This window comes from Coturnix japonica, chromosome 2 (assembly GCF_001577835.2).
Source record: "Coturnix japonica isolate 7356 chromosome 2, Coturnix japonica 2.1, whole genome shotgun sequence".
Classification (NCBI taxonomy): Eukaryota; Metazoa; Chordata; class Aves; order Galliformes; family Phasianidae; genus Coturnix; species Coturnix japonica.
The window spans coordinates 86,391,662-86,410,753 of record NC_029517.1 but is presented as its reverse complement, the minus strand read 5'-3'; the positions used below and the strand labels follow the sequence as shown (position 1 = coordinate 86,410,753).

The 19,092-nt window shown below is 39.1% G+C and overlaps 1 protein-coding gene across 1 annotated transcript; it reads left to right on the top strand.

Moving 5' to 3' along the window:
* The first annotated feature begins 16,349 nt into the window (after positions 1–16,349).
* On the top strand, positions 16,350–18,642 carry LOC107309905. The gene is given in 2 exon segments (XM_015855077.2): positions 16,350–17,923; positions 17,925–18,642. Coding segments are annotated over 2 exon segments (1,557 nt in total). The 5' UTR covers positions 16,350–16,849; the 3' UTR covers positions 18,408–18,642.
* Positions 18,643–19,092: the final 450 nt, after the last annotated feature.

Genomic DNA, 19,092 nt, shown 5'->3' with positions numbered 1-19,092 from the left:
TATTATTATTATTATTGTTATTGTTATTATTATTATTAAAAATGTGTTACATTAATTAGAAAGTACAGTTGCATGATGATTACCGAAGTCACCTGGAACCTAAGTGAGTGTTATACCTGTGATTTGCTGAGATCATGTTTAGAAAGATTCTCTGGTAAAGAAAGATTAATCTTCATTCTATGGTACTTGAAAGTTTTTTTACTAGTAATTTTCAAACATAAACAAGTATACATTTACTTTCAAAATAATCTTACTACAGAATAATTAAAAACAATAACTGTAAAATATACTCCACAGCTGACACATAATTCCTAATTTAAAAAAATACCCCCCAAAAGCACATGAGCCTTATTCAACTTTGAAATAAAGTTTAAATAAGAACCACTAGGTAGTTTACTAATAGATCATATATATATTTATATATATAATATAAAATTATATTAAATTTATATTTTATAAATTTATAAATTTATATATTAAATTTATATATATATAATATATAATATAATATAAATATTCTGCAAAAATGAGAACAACTCATCTGTGCCTTTATTTAGTTCTTAATGTTGTAAATTTTTAACCAGTAAAGAGGACTATAATATTGAGTTTAGAAAATACAACTCAGAGATTAAAAGAAGCATCTTACCTTCATATTATGACAATTCTTTTGAGGTCTGGCTCTTCACTTTCTTCCTGTGTTGTCATGAAATGAGATTTCCACAGCCACACTTGAGAATTAGGATAGTGTTTTGTTTTCTGAGGGTTGTTCACTGATGTGTGATCTTCCTAATTTCCCCTGCTAACCTTCTGACTATTTGATGGGAGAAACAAACAAACAAATGACGGCAGTGAAGGAGAAACACACATACCTGCACATATACCCATGGCTTTCTCAATATTTGAAATAAGTACCAAGAAAGAGCACAGTTAAACCCTATAGCCCTGGTAGTTTGTTTGTATCATTTTTACACAAACAAATACAAAACCAACATAAGCAGATGAGCAACCCAAAGCAGACATTCCCTCCATACACATCCAAAGATGAAAAGATGTTAATTAAACATCTATTTGCCACCAAAAATTGTGAGCTACTGTCTCCTATCATGGCATTGCTAGTGATGTTTCTAAAAAACAGTTGAAAATATTTTGACATTTTTATCCTTGATGCTTGTTGTAATGAACAGAGAACAGCACATCATTCAAGTTATAGTTCTCTATAAAAAAAAACAAAACAAAACAAAACAAAAACAAACAACAAAAAAAAAAAAACACTGGATTTTTTTCTCTATAAAAGCAGACTTACAAAGAAATAGAAGGAAATATGGATGGGATGGGCAAGTAAGTACATAGCCCACTTATTAATACTCCCCAGAATGGCACACATTCCATGTTATGCAGCCAAGAGTAACTTTTAATCTTTTGCTACCCCACTTTCAACCATCAGTTGCATGGTTACCTGCACCCTTTCCAGCAAATGTACAAATAAATTCATAATAGAAACATTCCAGATGAGTATGAATCATCTGGCATCTAAAGTGTCAGAGGCAGCTGTCACTGGTATTGTTGTTATATTTTGAATGATGGAGAACAGAATTCTCACATCACTAAGGGACAATTGATTCTCTATATTCTAGGTATCTTTCTGTAAGATAACTATTGATTGAAGCTTTTTCTACTCTATTTATCAAAAGTTCTTTCTCTGTAGCATCAATAATATTTTAAACAATGAAACTGAAAGGAGCTAATACCAAGAATGGACTAAATCCCATTTCTAACCCAGTTCCTGTGAGTGTGAGAAAAGCAGTTAGTGTTTGGTATCATCTATTTGATGATTTCTCTTGCTGCATCTGGAATCATTGACTGAGGATATCCCAGAATGGTCATTTTTGGAAGATTTATCTTAAGCTGTTGCATCCAAAGAAGACACCAAAGTCTGAACTGATATTGATTTTCCTTGCATTCCAACATTACTTCCAGGAGTAAATTATTGATGATGCACACTTGATATAAACATGCCATGTGCCAGTGACTATATAAACAGAACTGCGTGCAAGATATTTAACAGCACTTTTTCTTAAGGCACAAGATAACTGAAAAAAAATCACTACTCACCTCCTATTGGTGATGCATTATAAAGTTGCCCAATACTCTACATGGGTCAATGTCCTGCCAATTGAATTAAATACATAATTCCTGTAGTTAAATATGCCCTGGATGGTTGATCCTTAGAGGGTGTTGGCAGAGGGCTATCCCTCAATTTATTTTATAAAACTAATAGATAAAAACAATTCATACTGTTCTCATGAGATTCTCAACAAATAAAAACAGCTTAGAAATTTGCATTATTCTGATATTTGAACCATGCTGACAGCAGTACCTTGCAGCAAAAAAGCCAATTTAGCCTGATCTAGAGTCATCCTCACAAGTATTATTATTAGCCCACTGTCACATTTTAATTTTCTGAAGGAGAGAGTTTGCTAAGTTAGCAACTGTATTTGTTAATGAAAGTCCCTGTGTGTTGCAAGTTAGGCAGTGCATATACATACACAGAGTGAATTTACACTTTTTGACACCTTAAAGGCTTGTCAGACTTCAAATGTGTCTGCTTTCTAGCAGCACATTTAACTGTATAAATTTTTTGTCATTTTTTTTTCCTTTTGTAGTTTTGCTGACTGCTACACCTTTTATTCCTGAGACGTATCAAAGAAGATAGATAACAGAAGTCAAAGGAAGGTAAATTCATAATCACATTCAAATGCAGTGTGTTACACAGTCATGCTTTTTTTTTTTTTTTTCTCATGGCTGATATGTATTTTCTTTTCCAGTATCCTACTTTTATTATTTTTATTAATTATTATTATTATTATTTTATTTTATTTTTTAACTTGATAGACTAACTATCGTTACAAATCGAGAAGGAAAAGATAATCGTCTCAGCAGAAAAAAGGTTAAATGTGGCATCTCTTGAGTTTCTGAGAACATGAAATTTGGACATATGGATTAATTCATTCTCTTTCTCAATGTACAAAATACATTCCTTTTGAAAGCCACATAAGAAGGGTTAATCTGTTCTTTCTATCTCAATATCCAGTATATTTTAAAATGCATTTATTAGTATATAAAATAGAAAGATTTTCAATAGATGACACAATGGGTGTCCGGCATGAATTACTGATGACTGAAGCTCTTCTCTTTTTAGAAAAGAAAAAGCTTCAAGATGCAAACATATGAGAAAAAATTGCTGTAACTAATGCTAAATTCTTTCTCATTTGTTTCCTACAGTACCTTGTCACATTTTGACTGACCCGCAGGATGATCTTTCAAAGGCAAGGTTTATACCTAGCTTTTCTTGTGAACCACATACTGCAGAAAAGGGAACCCTTTATGAGCAGCATTTTCATGTTTTGCCATTTTTGCCATCACTTACAATAAACAGGACAAGCTATGCCAGCTTCCCCTACTAGCAATCCTAATGGGTATGGCAGGGCTCTTCATTGTCAGGTCAGAAGCCCTTTCTCACTTGAACATATTAATGTTCCTATCAGCAGGGGCAGCTCAAACCTCAGGCTCATTCTCCCTGTCACCAGCACCTGAGCTTGAACTTAAGGTGATTAATTCAGACCATGGTGTTCAGCCAGAGTCAGTATGACAACCTGGGTACAGGAACAACTTCCTCTCAGAGTTCAGGGCTGCACGTAGAGAAGAATGGCCTGAGGCCTGTTAATTAATCTCTCTGACACATGTTGATCAGAAAGAAAAACAAACAGAATGGTGCAGGAAAAATCTTGTTCTACATAATAACAATTCAGTTGAGTCAAAGCTATTGTGGTGAATCCCACTAAGTAATCTAGTCTACAGTAATGTTCTGATCAGATTGAAATTGCTCTGCAGATCCAAATTTTTACTAATTTTTTGAGTCTTCATTTTAGAAAAGCATTCCTAAGAAGTAACACTTCATTCTCACCTGTTTCCAAACATGAAGTGAGAAATTAATTACATGCTTGAAATAATTTAGTATTTTGTCATATGAACAACAGAATTTAACTAATGTTAGTGTTACAGCTTTTATTTACCATAGGACAGAGTGGAGGAGAAAATTAGAAATTCTGTTCTCAGTGACTCTACTAATAAACAAAATCCATCATCTAAGAGTTAAAGTTAAAACTGTGGGAGAACAGAAAAATATCTGTCTAAATTCCTTTAAAACTCTGAATAGACAGTTGCAAACCAGTTCATTCCTTTGAGGCAATAGTTGACTAATATTTTCATTGTAAAAGACAAAGCAGACTCAGGAAAGAGATAAATAATCCCATAAACTGAACAAGAGATTTGATAAAATATCTAGAATAAACTTAGTTCTAATGCACACTTAAGCACTAGTATTGTTTTTTATTTGTTTGTTTGTCTTTGTTTTTGTTTTTTTTTTTTTTTTTCCTAGGACCCACCTTTGTGAATCCATTTAATTTCAAAAGTAAAGTGAAGTGTGTCCATTCATTAGTATCCTATATGCTCAGAAATTATATTCTTTAAAGTTTTATTATTTTATGTGTTGGTATAGTCCTATAACAATATAAAAATATATATAAATATCATTTTGATCTACAAATCATTGAATTCATTTTAATAAAAACTTTTGAAAATAGATTTTATAAACTTTCTAACGGTAGCTGCTGATTACTTGCCTGTTTATCAGATGAATGCACTAGGCACTTTCTGTTTTGCATTCTTAGAGATTACAGCCCTATTTTATCCTGAAGGTATTTTATTTGATGAAATACAATTTAATCAGCCTAATTCAAGAATTAGCTGCCAATGTAGGGCATAAACCCAATCTCATTTGTGGCACCCAAATAATTTTTTCTGCATGATGAAATCTCTTAAGCAAGCAGCAGAGCAGAAATAATTTCCGCGAGTACAGAAAACCTCAAATTCAGAATGGGAAAAATATAAATAAATTACCAGCACACAATACTTGGCACAAAATGTTAATTCAAAAAACCATATGCAGAATGATGATTAAAATTTTTTTTCAAGGACACCTTAGAAGTGAGTAATATCCCTACAGGGAAGCATTACTGTAAATCATGAACATAATTTCTAAAACTTTCTTGTAGTATAAAGGCAAGGAGCAATTTTGGAAACAGCATCTATCTAAGACGCTACAATCTGGACAAATAGGTAATTCTTCACTTTTTCTGCCAAATGAAGTTAACCAGATTTCATGTGCTCTCTGATTGTCACAGACTCTTCAGCTGGAAATGTTCCCTTCTGAGTTCAAATCCAATAAATGCAGATGTATTATTGTACATCAGTTTTCTATTTTACATGCTTTGTAGTTCATCTATGGCCTGTAGTAGCTTTCATGAGCCTCTGAGTCAAAATGGTCTGAAGCCAAAAGCGTTGGAGTTTATCACATGCTCCATGTGATCTTAACTCACTGTTTTTGAAATTTTCTGAATCCAAAGTAGAGAAAAATCTGATGCTCCCTGGAACATTCTTTCAACTGAGAGATATCAAAATGTTACTGTTACAGGAAGTAAAGTTTTGCTGTTCAGTACGGCATATCTGAATATTCAACAACCAGATCTTACATATAAGTACAACATCATTGTTCATTCATTTGGGAAGGTTAAACACTCATGGTTTTGGTAGAGCTTGATGATATTGAACTGTGGCATCTCTCTCTTTCTCTCTCTGTTTTTCTCTGTTTCTCTGTCTCTCTCTTCTTCTCCCTGTCCCTCAACTATATGAGGTTAAAATAAAGATTTCCAAGCTAGGTCAGATTTATGTGTGATGGTAGCCATCACTGTCATGACTAGATTGTGTTCCTGAAGGAAGGAATGTGTGTAGATGGAGCTGATGAACAAAACAAGGATATAATGATTCTCCAACTAACAGTTCTGCCATGAACTGGATGTTCAATTCTGACTACCAAGTATAATGCTTGTGATTGATGATGGCTTCTGATGAACTTCCAAGCCATTCAGGAACCGTCCTTCATAAATAAATAAGTTGAAAATTATTTTCCCAGAATGAGCAAGCTGTTTATGTGAAAAATACTTATTTTAAATTGTCTGAAAGTACTTCTTGTTTCTATGGGAGTTTTCTACATCTTGCATTTAGATAAAATGGAAAATGTCATTATCTGATATTTTCTATTGTTTTCCAAATGTAGTACTTCTAATTTTCAGTTTTGTTGAACTTTTAGGTAAGCAATTCCACTTTCTCTATTAATATTCTTACAATAAATGTATTGTGTAGGTGGTTAAAGTAAGACACAGGTCTTCAGAAAGTAATCCATATATAAAAAACAAAAATAACCCCACCCTGATTAATAACATTTACTCTTAAAAATAAGAATATCATCTCTCTTAGAAAAGTTAGTTCCCAAAATACGTAAGCAGAACATTTTAGGTTCACAACCGGCTGAAGATTTCAACAACTATTGAGTCTATCACCTCAAAAAAAAATCTTTTAAAAAATGCTAAAACTTCAATGGACTCGTATAAAAGCTGTTTATGTGGTAGAAAATCTGAGTACAAAAAGATTAAAATGTGTCATGATAAAAAAAAGTGGATTTTTCTAAAATCAGTTTGTCTCACCAGACTGTAGACAGGTGAACTGAAAAAATAGGAAAATCTATCATAAAAAATTTGAAGAGTAAATCTGCTTATTTCAGATTTTAGACTTTGGCAATAAATGAAAGCAGTGATGCTGCAGATACAGTTTAACTTGCCATTTCCATTAGAGATATTGATAATATAATGTCATTGAAGAAATGGTTTCTTTGGTCAATTGAGAGACACAATTAAATCTCTCAATTAGTACAAAATCATGAAAAAAATACATTAAAGTGATCTTCTTTAACCTTTTTCAATATCTGGTACAGCTACTGATGATGTTCCAGTGGTGATTGGTGGAAAAAAAAAAAAAAAAAAAAAAGAAGACATAAAATTAATAGAAGATTATGCAATTACTGTTGGCAACTCCCATTAGATTAAATATCACCATCAAGAAAAAGTATGTGTAAAAGCTTTAAAATTTATACCCATCATGCTGTAAATTTCATCAAGTTGAAGGGACTGAATCATCACCAATTCTAGGAGTTCCTTAAAAGTATGGATGCTGATTATAGGGTCATCATTTACTTTTCTGAAGGAAGGTGGCTAAGTCAGGGTAAAATGCTAAAAAGACTTTATGATTTGCAAAATGAAATCAAGTCCTTTATGGAATCAAAAGGAAAATTTGTGCCAGAACTTGAAGATGAAAAATGGCTCACAGATTTAGCATTTTTGGTGGATTTGACTGCTCATTTAAATGAGTTAAACTTGTGTCTTCAAGGTGAAAATCAACTTATCTGTGCTATGTTTCAAACCATAACAGCATTTGAAATGAAACTTAAATTATGGCAAGCTCAAGTTATGGCAAATAATTTCATGCATTTTGATACATTGGCTAAACACAGTCCTGTGAACAGTGAAAAATATGCAACTGTGCTTTCCATTTTGATAAAGAAATTTGATGTTTCAAGATTTTAAAAAAAATAAATAAATCTTTCTTTTTTCTTTTTGTGTATTTGAGACTCCATTTTCGGTCAACAGAAATACTTTACTTAGGAATTTTCAAATGGAATGTATAGAATTGCAATCAGACATGCAATTCAAGGAAAAATTTGTTCACGTCCCTTTACGAGACTTTCATGAGCCCCTTCTTACCAGAGAAAAATATCCCTTACTACATAGTCAAATCTTATTCATATCATATCTTTTTCTCAGTTTGTACATTTGTGAACAACTATTTTCAAGGATGAAGTACAGGAAGAGTAATATTTCATCAAAAATCTCTGATGAACACCTTGAGAACTCACTAAGAATGGCAACCATTGCCACTGAACAGCCTGATGTAATCATTTCACTAAGTCAAACATCCCACTAGTTTTATGTTTTTGTTTGTCTTCTTTTTAATGAAAAAAAAAACCAAAAACACATTAAAAATAAGTTTTGTTACTTATATACACTAACTTTATTTCATATGCAGCTCAAGACAATTCTTATTTATTCAGTGCATTCCAGGCCAGTGAAAACATTGACAACTATGCTGCAGGAGTAGAGAGGAGCATGCAGGAATCCTGGAGTAAGATAAATTTTACATTACTGCAAATCACAGTTTGATTTGACATTGTTGTCTCGCTCCAATTTACAGGAGGGAGGCAAGGTTCTTTTGTGTATATACCCGGCGTGAGATTAAGAAGCAACGGTTCAAATGTTGGTCCAACCAGTTTATTAAAGTCCTAGCCGTTTTTAGGGAGATGGGGAAGGGAAGGTAGGCGATAGGGAAAGTAGGAAATATAAGCAAGGAGTCTTTTGCAGATAGCAAAAAGAATATAGTCACCACCGTGGGTCCAGCCAGTACACAAATAGGTCCGTTGATCTCAGGAACTCGTCTGATCACCGCGGGGATGGAGACAGCCAGGGAGCTCCGCAGCAAGCCGGGTCTCGGGGGATTCTTCCGACGAAGTTTTCCCTCAGGAATTCTCCGTCAAAAGTGTCTTTGGAGTTTGTCTCCAAAGTCCCAGTTTACGAGGGCCTTTTATCCCCCATTTCGGTGGGGGTTCTTCTTTCTTTGAAGTTTGACTCAGCATTTTGGGAACGTATCTCGAGCAAACACTGAACTTCCAAACAAGCAGGTAAACACACTTTGTAATAGGTTTAAAACCAGCTTTTGTGACATCCTGGCCACAGATAAGCCAGCAAGGAGGGGGGCTCTGTTGTCAGACACAAGCATTATCGCCTTCTGCAGTGGTCAGCTCCTTCGAGCAGCACCCCTGAAGAAGACTGCTAGTCCTGCTTCTGCATCTTTGCAATCATAAGCAGAGTAATGTGGCACAACAACACCCCACCATTCCACCCTCCTAGATAGTTAGCAGTCGCCAGTCAGAGTCTTTATATCAGAAAAAGCCTCACACAAGCAAGCTTTGAGACAATAAAAGAAAACCAGTTCCGTCCTTTACACCACCCCGTGGCTCAAAGGTTGCTTGAAATTGATGCAACAAAATTGACCATTCCGGTGGTGAGGAAAGAAAGAAAAAAAAAAAGTAAGCATTAAGGGTAAAAGAGATGGTGATATGGGAAGTTAAACAGTTAACAATCACAAAGACAGTGACAATAACCAATAGTATCAAATAAAATAAATAAATAGGGCTATTTGTGTCAGCTGTTTTCCACTTGAGCTTTTCCAAAGCAGTTCAGCTGCTGAGAGATATAAATAATAGTTTGGCAAGTTAGAGTACTGTTATAGTCTACCGAACTTTTCACAGGATAACGTGTAGGATACCCCACCATAAGAGGGATAATCCCAGAAACATACACATCTCTTATCAAAACTTTAGACATTGTTCCAACAAACCATGTTTTTTGTAATGGAACTCCTGGACTTAGATGTGACACTCAAAAACATCAAGTTGCACCAAGTTTATGATATAGATTTCATTTGTGACCCACATCTAAACAGATATAAATAGATGGGCCCCCTTGGCTCATTTCCCAATATTGTTAGGAAATTTGAAAAACACTATGGAGGAAGTTACATGCAAATCATAATCAGTTTGACAAAAAGAAGAGGGGTAAAACGAAGGGATCAACGAAAGGAAATGGTTATCGCTGTGCAGAAAAGTACCAGAAAGTCAGGATGACCTGAAAAAGAAAACTATGAAACGAAATTGTGAAGTTTTAATAACAGACTCCAAGGGACTGATATCAATCACAGTCCCACAACGCAACAACAAACAAACCCAAAATGTAATTACTATTACAACCAAAATATGTAATCAAGAGGTATATTTCAGCAATTCGTAGCACAATCAACATCTTCAACACTTTTCTGTCACAAAACACGAATGGTTAAGAGTCAAGCTGATGAGCCATTCTGTTCAGACGAAGGTCCGCACCGGGATATCTTCTGCTAAATAAAAACAAGACAACAACTTTCGCCTTTTGGGGCTTGTTAATACAATTAAAAAATTAGGAGAACCAATCCATCGAGGAGTATATTTTACATTCCTTTTTCGGATGTCCTTAGCTTCTAAGATATTATTGTTAAGGATGTTGCATTAAGGTAGGGAAACACCTCGTTAGCTGAGTCAGTGGACACAGGCTGGCCAGAGAGATAAGTGTTTCCCTAGCTTATCAGCAACTGGATCATGACTCACAGGGGCAATTGGAGGAGTGGGTGGAAGGCATCCGGACAAGAAGATGTTAACAAACATCCACCACCTATCACTGCCTTCCCCCCCCCACCTCCCTCTCATTCGTGGGGGACGGGGGCCGAAAAGCATCAGCTTTACTTGCAGCTTTTGTTTCTGGCCACAAGGTTAACTAATTTCTCTAAACCTGACTGTGGGTAATCCATTCCATCAGGTCTGGGAACACCCTTGCCACCCCAGTGTCCAAGAGACGATTACGTGTATGATCAATTATTCCGCCTAACCGCTCTTACTTGGCACTGAGACCCTCTCCAGTTCCCACTGAGCTTTGATTTAGATGCCTAGGAGCAAGGGTCGGCTCTGCGAGCCTGTATTTCCCCTGGCTTCAATATTACTGGAAGAAAAGCCCACAGCCCATTATTTCCTTTCATAGATTAATCAACTCCATTGGCAACCTCCCCCCATGTCCATACTTTATATCCTGACTGCAAATGGCTGAGGTGCCTTGCTTCGTCAAATTCTGGCCAGGGTTCTTTTCTCCCTGAGGCATAGCTTGTATTTTGTCCTTGTAGTTGTTATACCGATAGGTTCAGGATCTGAAGCCCCCTGATTTAAAGGATCATCCTTTCAGGATCCACAGGCATCATCATAGGTGCATCCATGGATGTGTCTGCAGCTTTCTATCATACATCATTTGCAGACAAGCACTTTAGTGAAACATTTCAACCAATTGATCAGCGTGTCCCATTAATAGCAAGAGGTCTCCCCTTTCTAAAGGGTAAGACCACCTGGCCCAATGAGCAGCCCTTTGTGTTAGGACCAGAACCACGGTTTACCAGTAGTTAAAAAATACTCCTGGCCCCCAATAACCTTCAGCTTCCTTTTCAGTTACATTATTTGATCTTACCAGTTGAGACAAGCCCTCCATACATTACTCTGTCTCTGATCCTTTGGAGAGCGGCTGAACTCGTTTTTCTCAGCGTTGCTAATTCAGTTCACCCAGAAGAATTTTCTTTAACATTCATTTGAGGCGTCCAAATCCTCCACTGGTATTCCGAAATGTAATAATTCAGTTTTTATCAAAGACGCCAAACTGGTGGCGAGGTCTCTAATTGCCAACCCTCCCTTTATTCCTTTGTAGTTCTTCTGAGGAAAAGTTTTCTTGCAGGCAAATTATGGACCAAGCAGTTATGCTAGTATTCTTATATGTTAAGAGTTCCTTAAAAAGCCATTTGCAAACAAACTGTATATGTGCTCTCGTTTATGTTTAATCCTCAAGGTTTCACCTTAGTTGATTCTGCAGAGTTTACCAATTCTTGCATTTACTTTAACTGATTCCTGTAATGCTTGTATGGTTTGGATTTCGCCGAGATTGGCTTTTCAAGCTCGGAACTCCCACGGCAGCTTTTAAAGCAGACACCGGACTACCGCACAAATAAACGAATTCCTTTTCCCGGCTCGAGTAAGAGCCTCATAATTGTAAAACGCGAAATGCGGTCAAGAAACACTCTTGCAAGTTATGCCAGTTTTGTCGTGCCCAATCCCCCCTGCATCAAAGAAGGCCAGAGCACCATGCTTTTCTAAAAGGTCAAATAGCACATTTTCACTTTCAAATAGTGGCAATATTTTCACTCATTTCTCAATAACCCTAAAAAGATCTACCTAAGGGAAGAGAAGGCACACTTAACTCTTACCCCTCCCCGAGGGAGCACGTAACCTATCAAACAAATGCCATAATGCTACACATCATTCCTCCCTTTCCACAAAAGACCAAAAGTCCAATCAACACTTACAAAGAAAGTGAAACACCTTAAATCGCTCCTGCTACCCTCGTTCAGGCCAGAAAAACTTCAAGCTTAAAGCCACACCAAGGTTACAAACACTTGTTTCTCAAAAAAGGAATAACTTCTTGGAGAGGCACGAACGTCAAAAAATCGCTTTCTACTTCCCCAAGCAGCGCTACATATACACAAAAACTTTCAAATCCATATAATATGTTTCTAATACTTAAACCACAAAACAAATGCGAAATAGTCTTCCCGAGGAGGCACACACGTATAAAACAAAAGCAAAATAGTCAAAATAATTCATACGTCCCCGAGAGTAAACACTTAAGCAGTAAAAGTTCTCAAGAATGTGGAGCATCTTCATGGAGAGGTGCTCAATCTAAGTTACCAAAATTATCGCTCCTTGCAACTCCAGAGGTACATACGAAAAATTTGAGCTTGTGTAAGACAAACACTCCTCTACTCCCGGGCATCCTGCCGACTACGCCAATAAAAAATGTTCGCTCAAATTTACAGGAGGAGGCAGTTCTTTGTGTAATATACCGGCGATGGAGATTAAGAAGCACACGGTCTCAAATGTTGTCCAACCAGTTATATTAAAGTCCTAGCCGTTTTGAGGAGAATGGAAGGGAAGGTAGGCGATAGGGAAAGTAGGAAATATAAGCAAGGAGTCTTTGCAGAGAGCAAAAAGACGATTATAGTCACCACCGTGGTCCAGCGAGTACAGCAATAGTCCGTGGATCTCAGGAACTCGTCCTGATCACCGCGGGCGGATGGAGACAGCCAGGAAGCTCCGCAGGCACAAGCTCGGTACCGGGGTTCTTCCGACGAAGTTTTCCCCCCAGGGAATTCTCTGTCAAAGTGTCCTTTGGAAGTTGTCTCCAAAGTCCGCCGCCAGTTTAGCGCAGCCTGTTGTATCCCCGCAGGTCGGGTTGGGGGGTTCTTCTTTTGAAGTTTGACCCAGAGCATTTTTGGGACGTATCTCGAGCAAACACTGAAACTTGCCAAACGATAGCAGGGTAGATGAGCACACTTCGGTTGAGATAGGAGTTTTAAAACCAGGCGTGTTTGTGACCATTATCTGGCCCACAGAATAAGCCAGCAAGGAGGGGGGGCTCTTGTCAGACACAGCATTATACCTTCGGGGTGAGCAGTGGTCAGCGTGCGGCGCTCTCGAGCAGCACCCCTGAAAGTTAACGAGCTGGCGAGGCCGGGGCTTCGCTTATCTTTGCATCAGTAAGCAGTGAGGTACGTTGCACAACAACACCCGACCATTCACCTCACGTAGATAGTGTAGGCAGGTGCGCCATCAGTAGTTCTGTATTCATCGAGAAAGGGCCTCACGAAGCAAGCTTTGAGACAATAAAAGAAAACCAGTTCCGTCCTTTACAATTGTAAAGGGCAATAAGAAGAGTTTCATAACCTTTTAAAACAACTTGTATTTGATAGTCTTGGAACTTCTTATTGATTATTAGTGTTAGTTAAAGAAGTTCAAGAAGATGGAGTGCAAGCTTTGCATTTTTAAAAGTATGGAGCTTCTGGTTAAGCAGTAACATTAACACAGTAAAAATTAATGGATGTGTTGAATGCATTGTCATGAAATAAAAATATAGGGCTTAAAAGCTTCAGAAACTAAGTACTCATGTCTTAACTACATAAAATACTTCTTTCTTTCATTTATCTTATGTAATTAAGTAAACTAAATATTCTGCATCTTATTTTTAGGATTTAAAAGTTGCTAAGACAAAGCATTATCATGAGTTTCTTGTCTCCCTGTTGGAATATGTAAAAATATCTACCCTCAACATAATGTATTACGCATTTCTAAAAAAAGAAAATAAAAGGAAAATAAAAAAGGAAAAAAAATAAAAAATAAAAACAAAACAAAACAAAACTAAAAAACACACACAAAAAAGGATGGCAAGTGAAGCACCTGGAAGCAGTCCACACTGCATCACATTTTATTATGCATTTTCCTTGACAGCAGATAATGTGCATTCAAAACCTCCGTGGTCAATGGGAAAAAAAAGAAAAAAAGAAAAACTTTTTTAACAAGTGCTAGCAAAATAATTTTTTTGCAGTTCAGTTTAGCAGAATAATTTTGTTGCAGTTCAGAAGTTTAAATGATTGTTATGTATGTGCTAACCCCTAACCATGGCATAGCAAATTGTGTCCCAGCTATGGCATTACCACTGAAATGCAGATGCAGATTAACAAGCAGAATCCTGAAAAATCATCAGAAAGCCTTTTTAGAATTTAATAAGGAAGCAAAATTTTAAATAAACAAACAAACAAATAAATAAATGGAATTTGATACCATGTCTCTTACCTCACACTTTTTTTTTTTTTTTTTTTTATTTTATTTTGATTGTTTTTTTAATGTATTCTGAATGTAGAGGTTCATTCTGCAGTTCATAGCTCAGCCAAAATGAAAGATTTAGAGGGATTAAGTGTCACCTCTGTGTCAAATGTTACTATTAAACCTCGAAATAAAAAGAGCAGTGCTGCTTCTTCTCCTGATTTGCGGTTGAAGCATATATCGTCAGGCACAAAGGGCTAGTTCCTTCACTGCAGTCATCAAGCATAGGCTGAACAGCTAGTAAGGCCTACACATATGGTGAAAGTCCCCTTCTTCCCATCACCAGAGTGTAACCAGGAGATGAGTACTACTCCACTGGCAACTGGCAGTGCTGCAGGTGCATGAGGCTTCAGGTCTGGTGCTGTTCCACATCTGCAGCTCATCCTGTAACCTTTAGACTTGCCCTGCAACCTTCTCTACCTTCAAGATAGGGTCAGGCAGTCCCTGATCTACATAAGTAGGGTGCTTAAATCAAAACCCAACTAAATGATGGAAAACATGTTTCTAAATCGTTTTCAGAGCCTTTCCTTAGTGCAAACAAGCAAAAAGTATGCTGCCACTGGGGAATTTTTATTCACAATCAAAATTCACAATCTAAACCTCATAATGCATCACAAACTGTTAAAGAAACTTCTCTTGAAACATTTAAAACCATCTGATAGCAATGCTGCGAAATAAAAACGTACAATGGATCCTGGGTCACGGGATGTGACGGGATAGGCCCTCCTCCTTAGTCAATATTAATGATGGGCGGGATTAGCCGCCCCCACTTTCTAGCATGTTCTATACCAAAAGTTTATATAAGGGTCTGTTTGTTTTAATAAAATGCCTTTTGCCACGCACTGCCTTGTTGTGTTGGCATCTGTCCAGCCGCGGATACCGGCGCACATGAACAGGACGCACGCACCGTGTAACAAGTGGGACCTCGACGTCCGGGTGCGGTCTGCCCCGCCAGCTTGTTCCTGCTGCGGAGCGCACACCCCCTTTCCCTTTTCGTCGCGGAAGTGGCAGACCAAGCCCGGTCGGGGAATGGCCATTCCCCTCCCATTGGACTAAATCGCCGGTGCCGACTTGAATCCGGTGCGCAATGGAACTGGTCATAAAGGTACTCTTTTCCTTCTGTAAATCTCTCTCCCTAAACACGCCCGCCTTCTAAGAAGGAGCTTACTCTCCCTTCTTCTTTATTGGAGAGGGAGGGTTGCTGGGACACCCCTCGGCATTTATGAGCCGGATAACTAGGAGGGCATTACCGTCAGCGCATCCCACCGAGCCCTCATTACCCCAAAAAACCTCAGAGGTTAAAATCTGGGTGGTGGTATTGGAGCACTGAAAGCCGGCCCGCGATGAAAAAACTGTTAGACCAGCGGAGCTAAGGATCTAGCTTGTGGGGATTGATCCGGGGGTAGTTCCTTCGGGGTCGGGCGGGGGGGGCGTTCTGTTCTCTCTGCAGGCTCAACTGTGGAGGGGACGGCGTCGACTCCATCGGCTCCGCCCCGTGCTTCCCCTTCGAGAAGCGGCACGACCACAGAAGTTGCTCGATCCCTCGTGCAGCACCAGCCTTCACCGCCACTTCTGTCCCGGACTGTTAACCACCCTCCACCCCCTTATTCAGCCCATACCCTATATCCTTCCCTACAAGACGCCGGTGGGGGAGGCGGGGACATTGAAAAGAACCTGGGGGGAAGCGCGGGGGGGGTGGAGCGCCGGCCCGCCTTGTTACCCAGACAACCGGCCCCTGAGCCAGAGCAGGGGCATGGTTTTGTAATGTTACCAGTTAGTTTGGACCCGCCCACGCAGGCGATCAGCGAGCTCGCCTCGTCTGCCGATCCGGAAAAAGGGGCTGGCCCTACTCGACGGGGCCCGTCCACATTCACCGATTGGGCAAGGGCGAGGGAGGCCGGGCTGGGCGCTGCGCTGCGCTGTGGGCCACTGGCCATGGGGGCAGTGGAGGATGAGGCCTGGGGCGGCACCGGGGGGAGCCGTGCGATGCCTGTGCCTGGGGGGGTGCCGTATCGCACCGCTGGGTCCGGCTCAGGGCTGCGGAATGCTCACGTCGGGTTCTCCCTTGCTAAGAGATACAGCCTTCCTGTCTCCTTGGCTAAGCCAAGATACCAGCAGAGGCTTGAATCCTGCAAGATCCGATGGCTTTCTGGGTTGCTTTAAGCTCGCTAAGAGCTGTGTTAAACAGTTATAACACAAGCTTCAGGTCTGCATGTACAATACTAGTATGGGGCAGGGGCTTTGCAGTGGTCAAGAATAATGAGACTGGGGATGTCCAATGGGTACCCTCACGTCGAGTTAAACCAGAATTGGCTACACAAAACAGGAAGGCTAAGGAAGTTACAAGAGCTGAGTATTTTTTCATAGGACTTGCTGATTGGGCGGCTGAAGAGACGGGAGAACTCAGAACAGAAAAAACCCAGGAAAACTTCTTGGTGGATACCAAAGAAGGGAGAACATGAGGACCCTGAGAAACAACCTTTGCTGTCAACAAAAGTAACTATGTTAATGTTTGTGTGTATTGTCTGTTTATTTTGGTCGCCAGTGGGGGGTATCCATCTACTTAAGCAACCAGGAAATCTTTGGGTTACGTGGGCTAATCATACAGGGACTTCAGAGTTTTGTCTTGCGTTGCAGTCAGCTACATCGCCCTTCCAGACATGTCTCATAGGGGTCCCAGAATGGGATGACTCGGCATTTGAGGGTTACCTTGGGGAAGAGGGTGGTTGCTTGCGGTTCTGCAGTGGGTTGGAAAGGACTTGGAGGTGGCTGGGAAATGATTCAGTATATTATCTCGGAAAGAAAATGGCTTGTACCATCTGTAGATTAAATATCGCACTTCCCGAGGAGCCCCAGCAATTGGACTTACTCGGCTCACAAATGGTGCCAAATGATACTTGGGATAAGAATAGTTCTCGATGGTTGTCCCCAGGGTGCATGATTTTCGGCTCAATGAAGAGGTTGTCCCTGACTAGGCAGCAACTTCTTGGCCCAGAGGGCCCCTATTGGGATCCGAAAACTAATCAAACCATCCCCTATACCCTTGTGTATCCCTGTGACGAAAAGACCTTCGACATTGATGGAGGATATTGTGGGTTTTACCCTAATGGATCGGTGCCTTATCGTTCTGGGGATTGTCCTATAAACATTTCAATAGGGGGGGTTGTTAATATTAGCAGGACGGATGGGTCCGTCCGAGGAGTTGACTGCGAAGATATGTCTTTTAATAGAGGTTGTTGTGTTTTTCCTATCCCCAAGGGGTCATTTTCGTTTATGGGAGAATTATGGAATAATGGTACAGCAAAAGCCTTGCCACCAGGGGTATTTCTCATTTGTGGGGATCGTGCTTGGCAAGGAATTCCTAGGAACCCAATAGGAGGTCCTTGTTATTTGGGGAAATTGACTATCTTATCCCCTAGCATCTCCGAGATCTATAAAGCATTTAACCATTCACGAGCCAAAAGAGACATACATGTTCTGGAGTCTGACTGCGGGGACAATGTAAGATTATGGGGACCCACGGCCAGAATTTTCACTTCCTTCTTTACTCCTGGGGTTGCTGCTGCACACGCTCTAAAAAGAAATCGAAAGGCTGGCCTGTTGGACTGTTAAACAAGCTAATGTTACCTCTCAGTTACTTTCGGACTTGCTTATAGATGTAGAGAGTATCAGACATGCTGTGCTTCAAAATAGAGCGGCCATAGACTTTTTACTTTTAGCACAAGGGCACGGATGCCAAGATGTTGAGGGAATGTGTTGTTTTAATTTGAGTGACCATAGTGAATCGTTACATAAGAAGCTGGCATGGCTGCAAGATCATACCAAGAAGATCGGCGTCGTGGACGATCCGTTTGGAGACTGGCTCGGAAGCCTGTTTGGGAACATCGGACCTTGGTTCAAACAGTTGCTAAAAGTATTGGTGGTGGGACTTATTGTTCTTCTTGCACTATTAATTTGCACACCGTGTATTATACAATGCTTGCAGGGATTTATGCATTACATGGTGACGGGAATTTTTGAGGAGAAAATGGAACAACAAAGAGCATATGAAAGACTTTAAAAGGTTAAGTGGGATTGTTAATATGTTGCGTATTGTTACGGGTTAAAGGTTCTATAGCATAAGGAGGGGGAGATGTGGTGTATTAGGCGGTAGGCTGGGTCACGGGATGTGACGGGATAGGTCCCTCCTCAGTCAATATTCATGATGGGCAGGATTAGCCCCGCCCACTTTCTAGCATGTTCTATACCAAAAGTTATATAAGGGTCTGTTTGTTTTAATAAAATGCCTTTTGCCACGCACTGCCTTGTTGTGTTGGAACCAAAAAAAAAAAAAAAAAAAAGGGGGCAAGAAAAGGGGGGGGAAAAAAGGAAAATGGCCCACAAATGAAAAAAAATTTAATGGAATAAAAAAGTTTAAAAAATTTAAAAAATTAAAAAAAAAATATAAAGAATATTAAAAACAAAAAAAAAAAAAAATAAACTGAAAAACCCAAAGGCCCCCGAAACAAACAACTAAATGTACACAATTGCCAAAAAAATCGGAAAATCACAAAGAACTTGTTTATTCCCTTGCTTCCCCTTTTAGACAACCTTAAAATTGAAATAAATAGTTTTTTTTTAGACTGCCTAATTTTATTTTCTACTGTTCACATGTCAGAGAACTCAACATGTGCCTCTCCTGTTACACGGTGCCGTGCGTCCTGTTTCCGTGCCACGGGTAATCCGCGGCTGGAACACCCCAGATG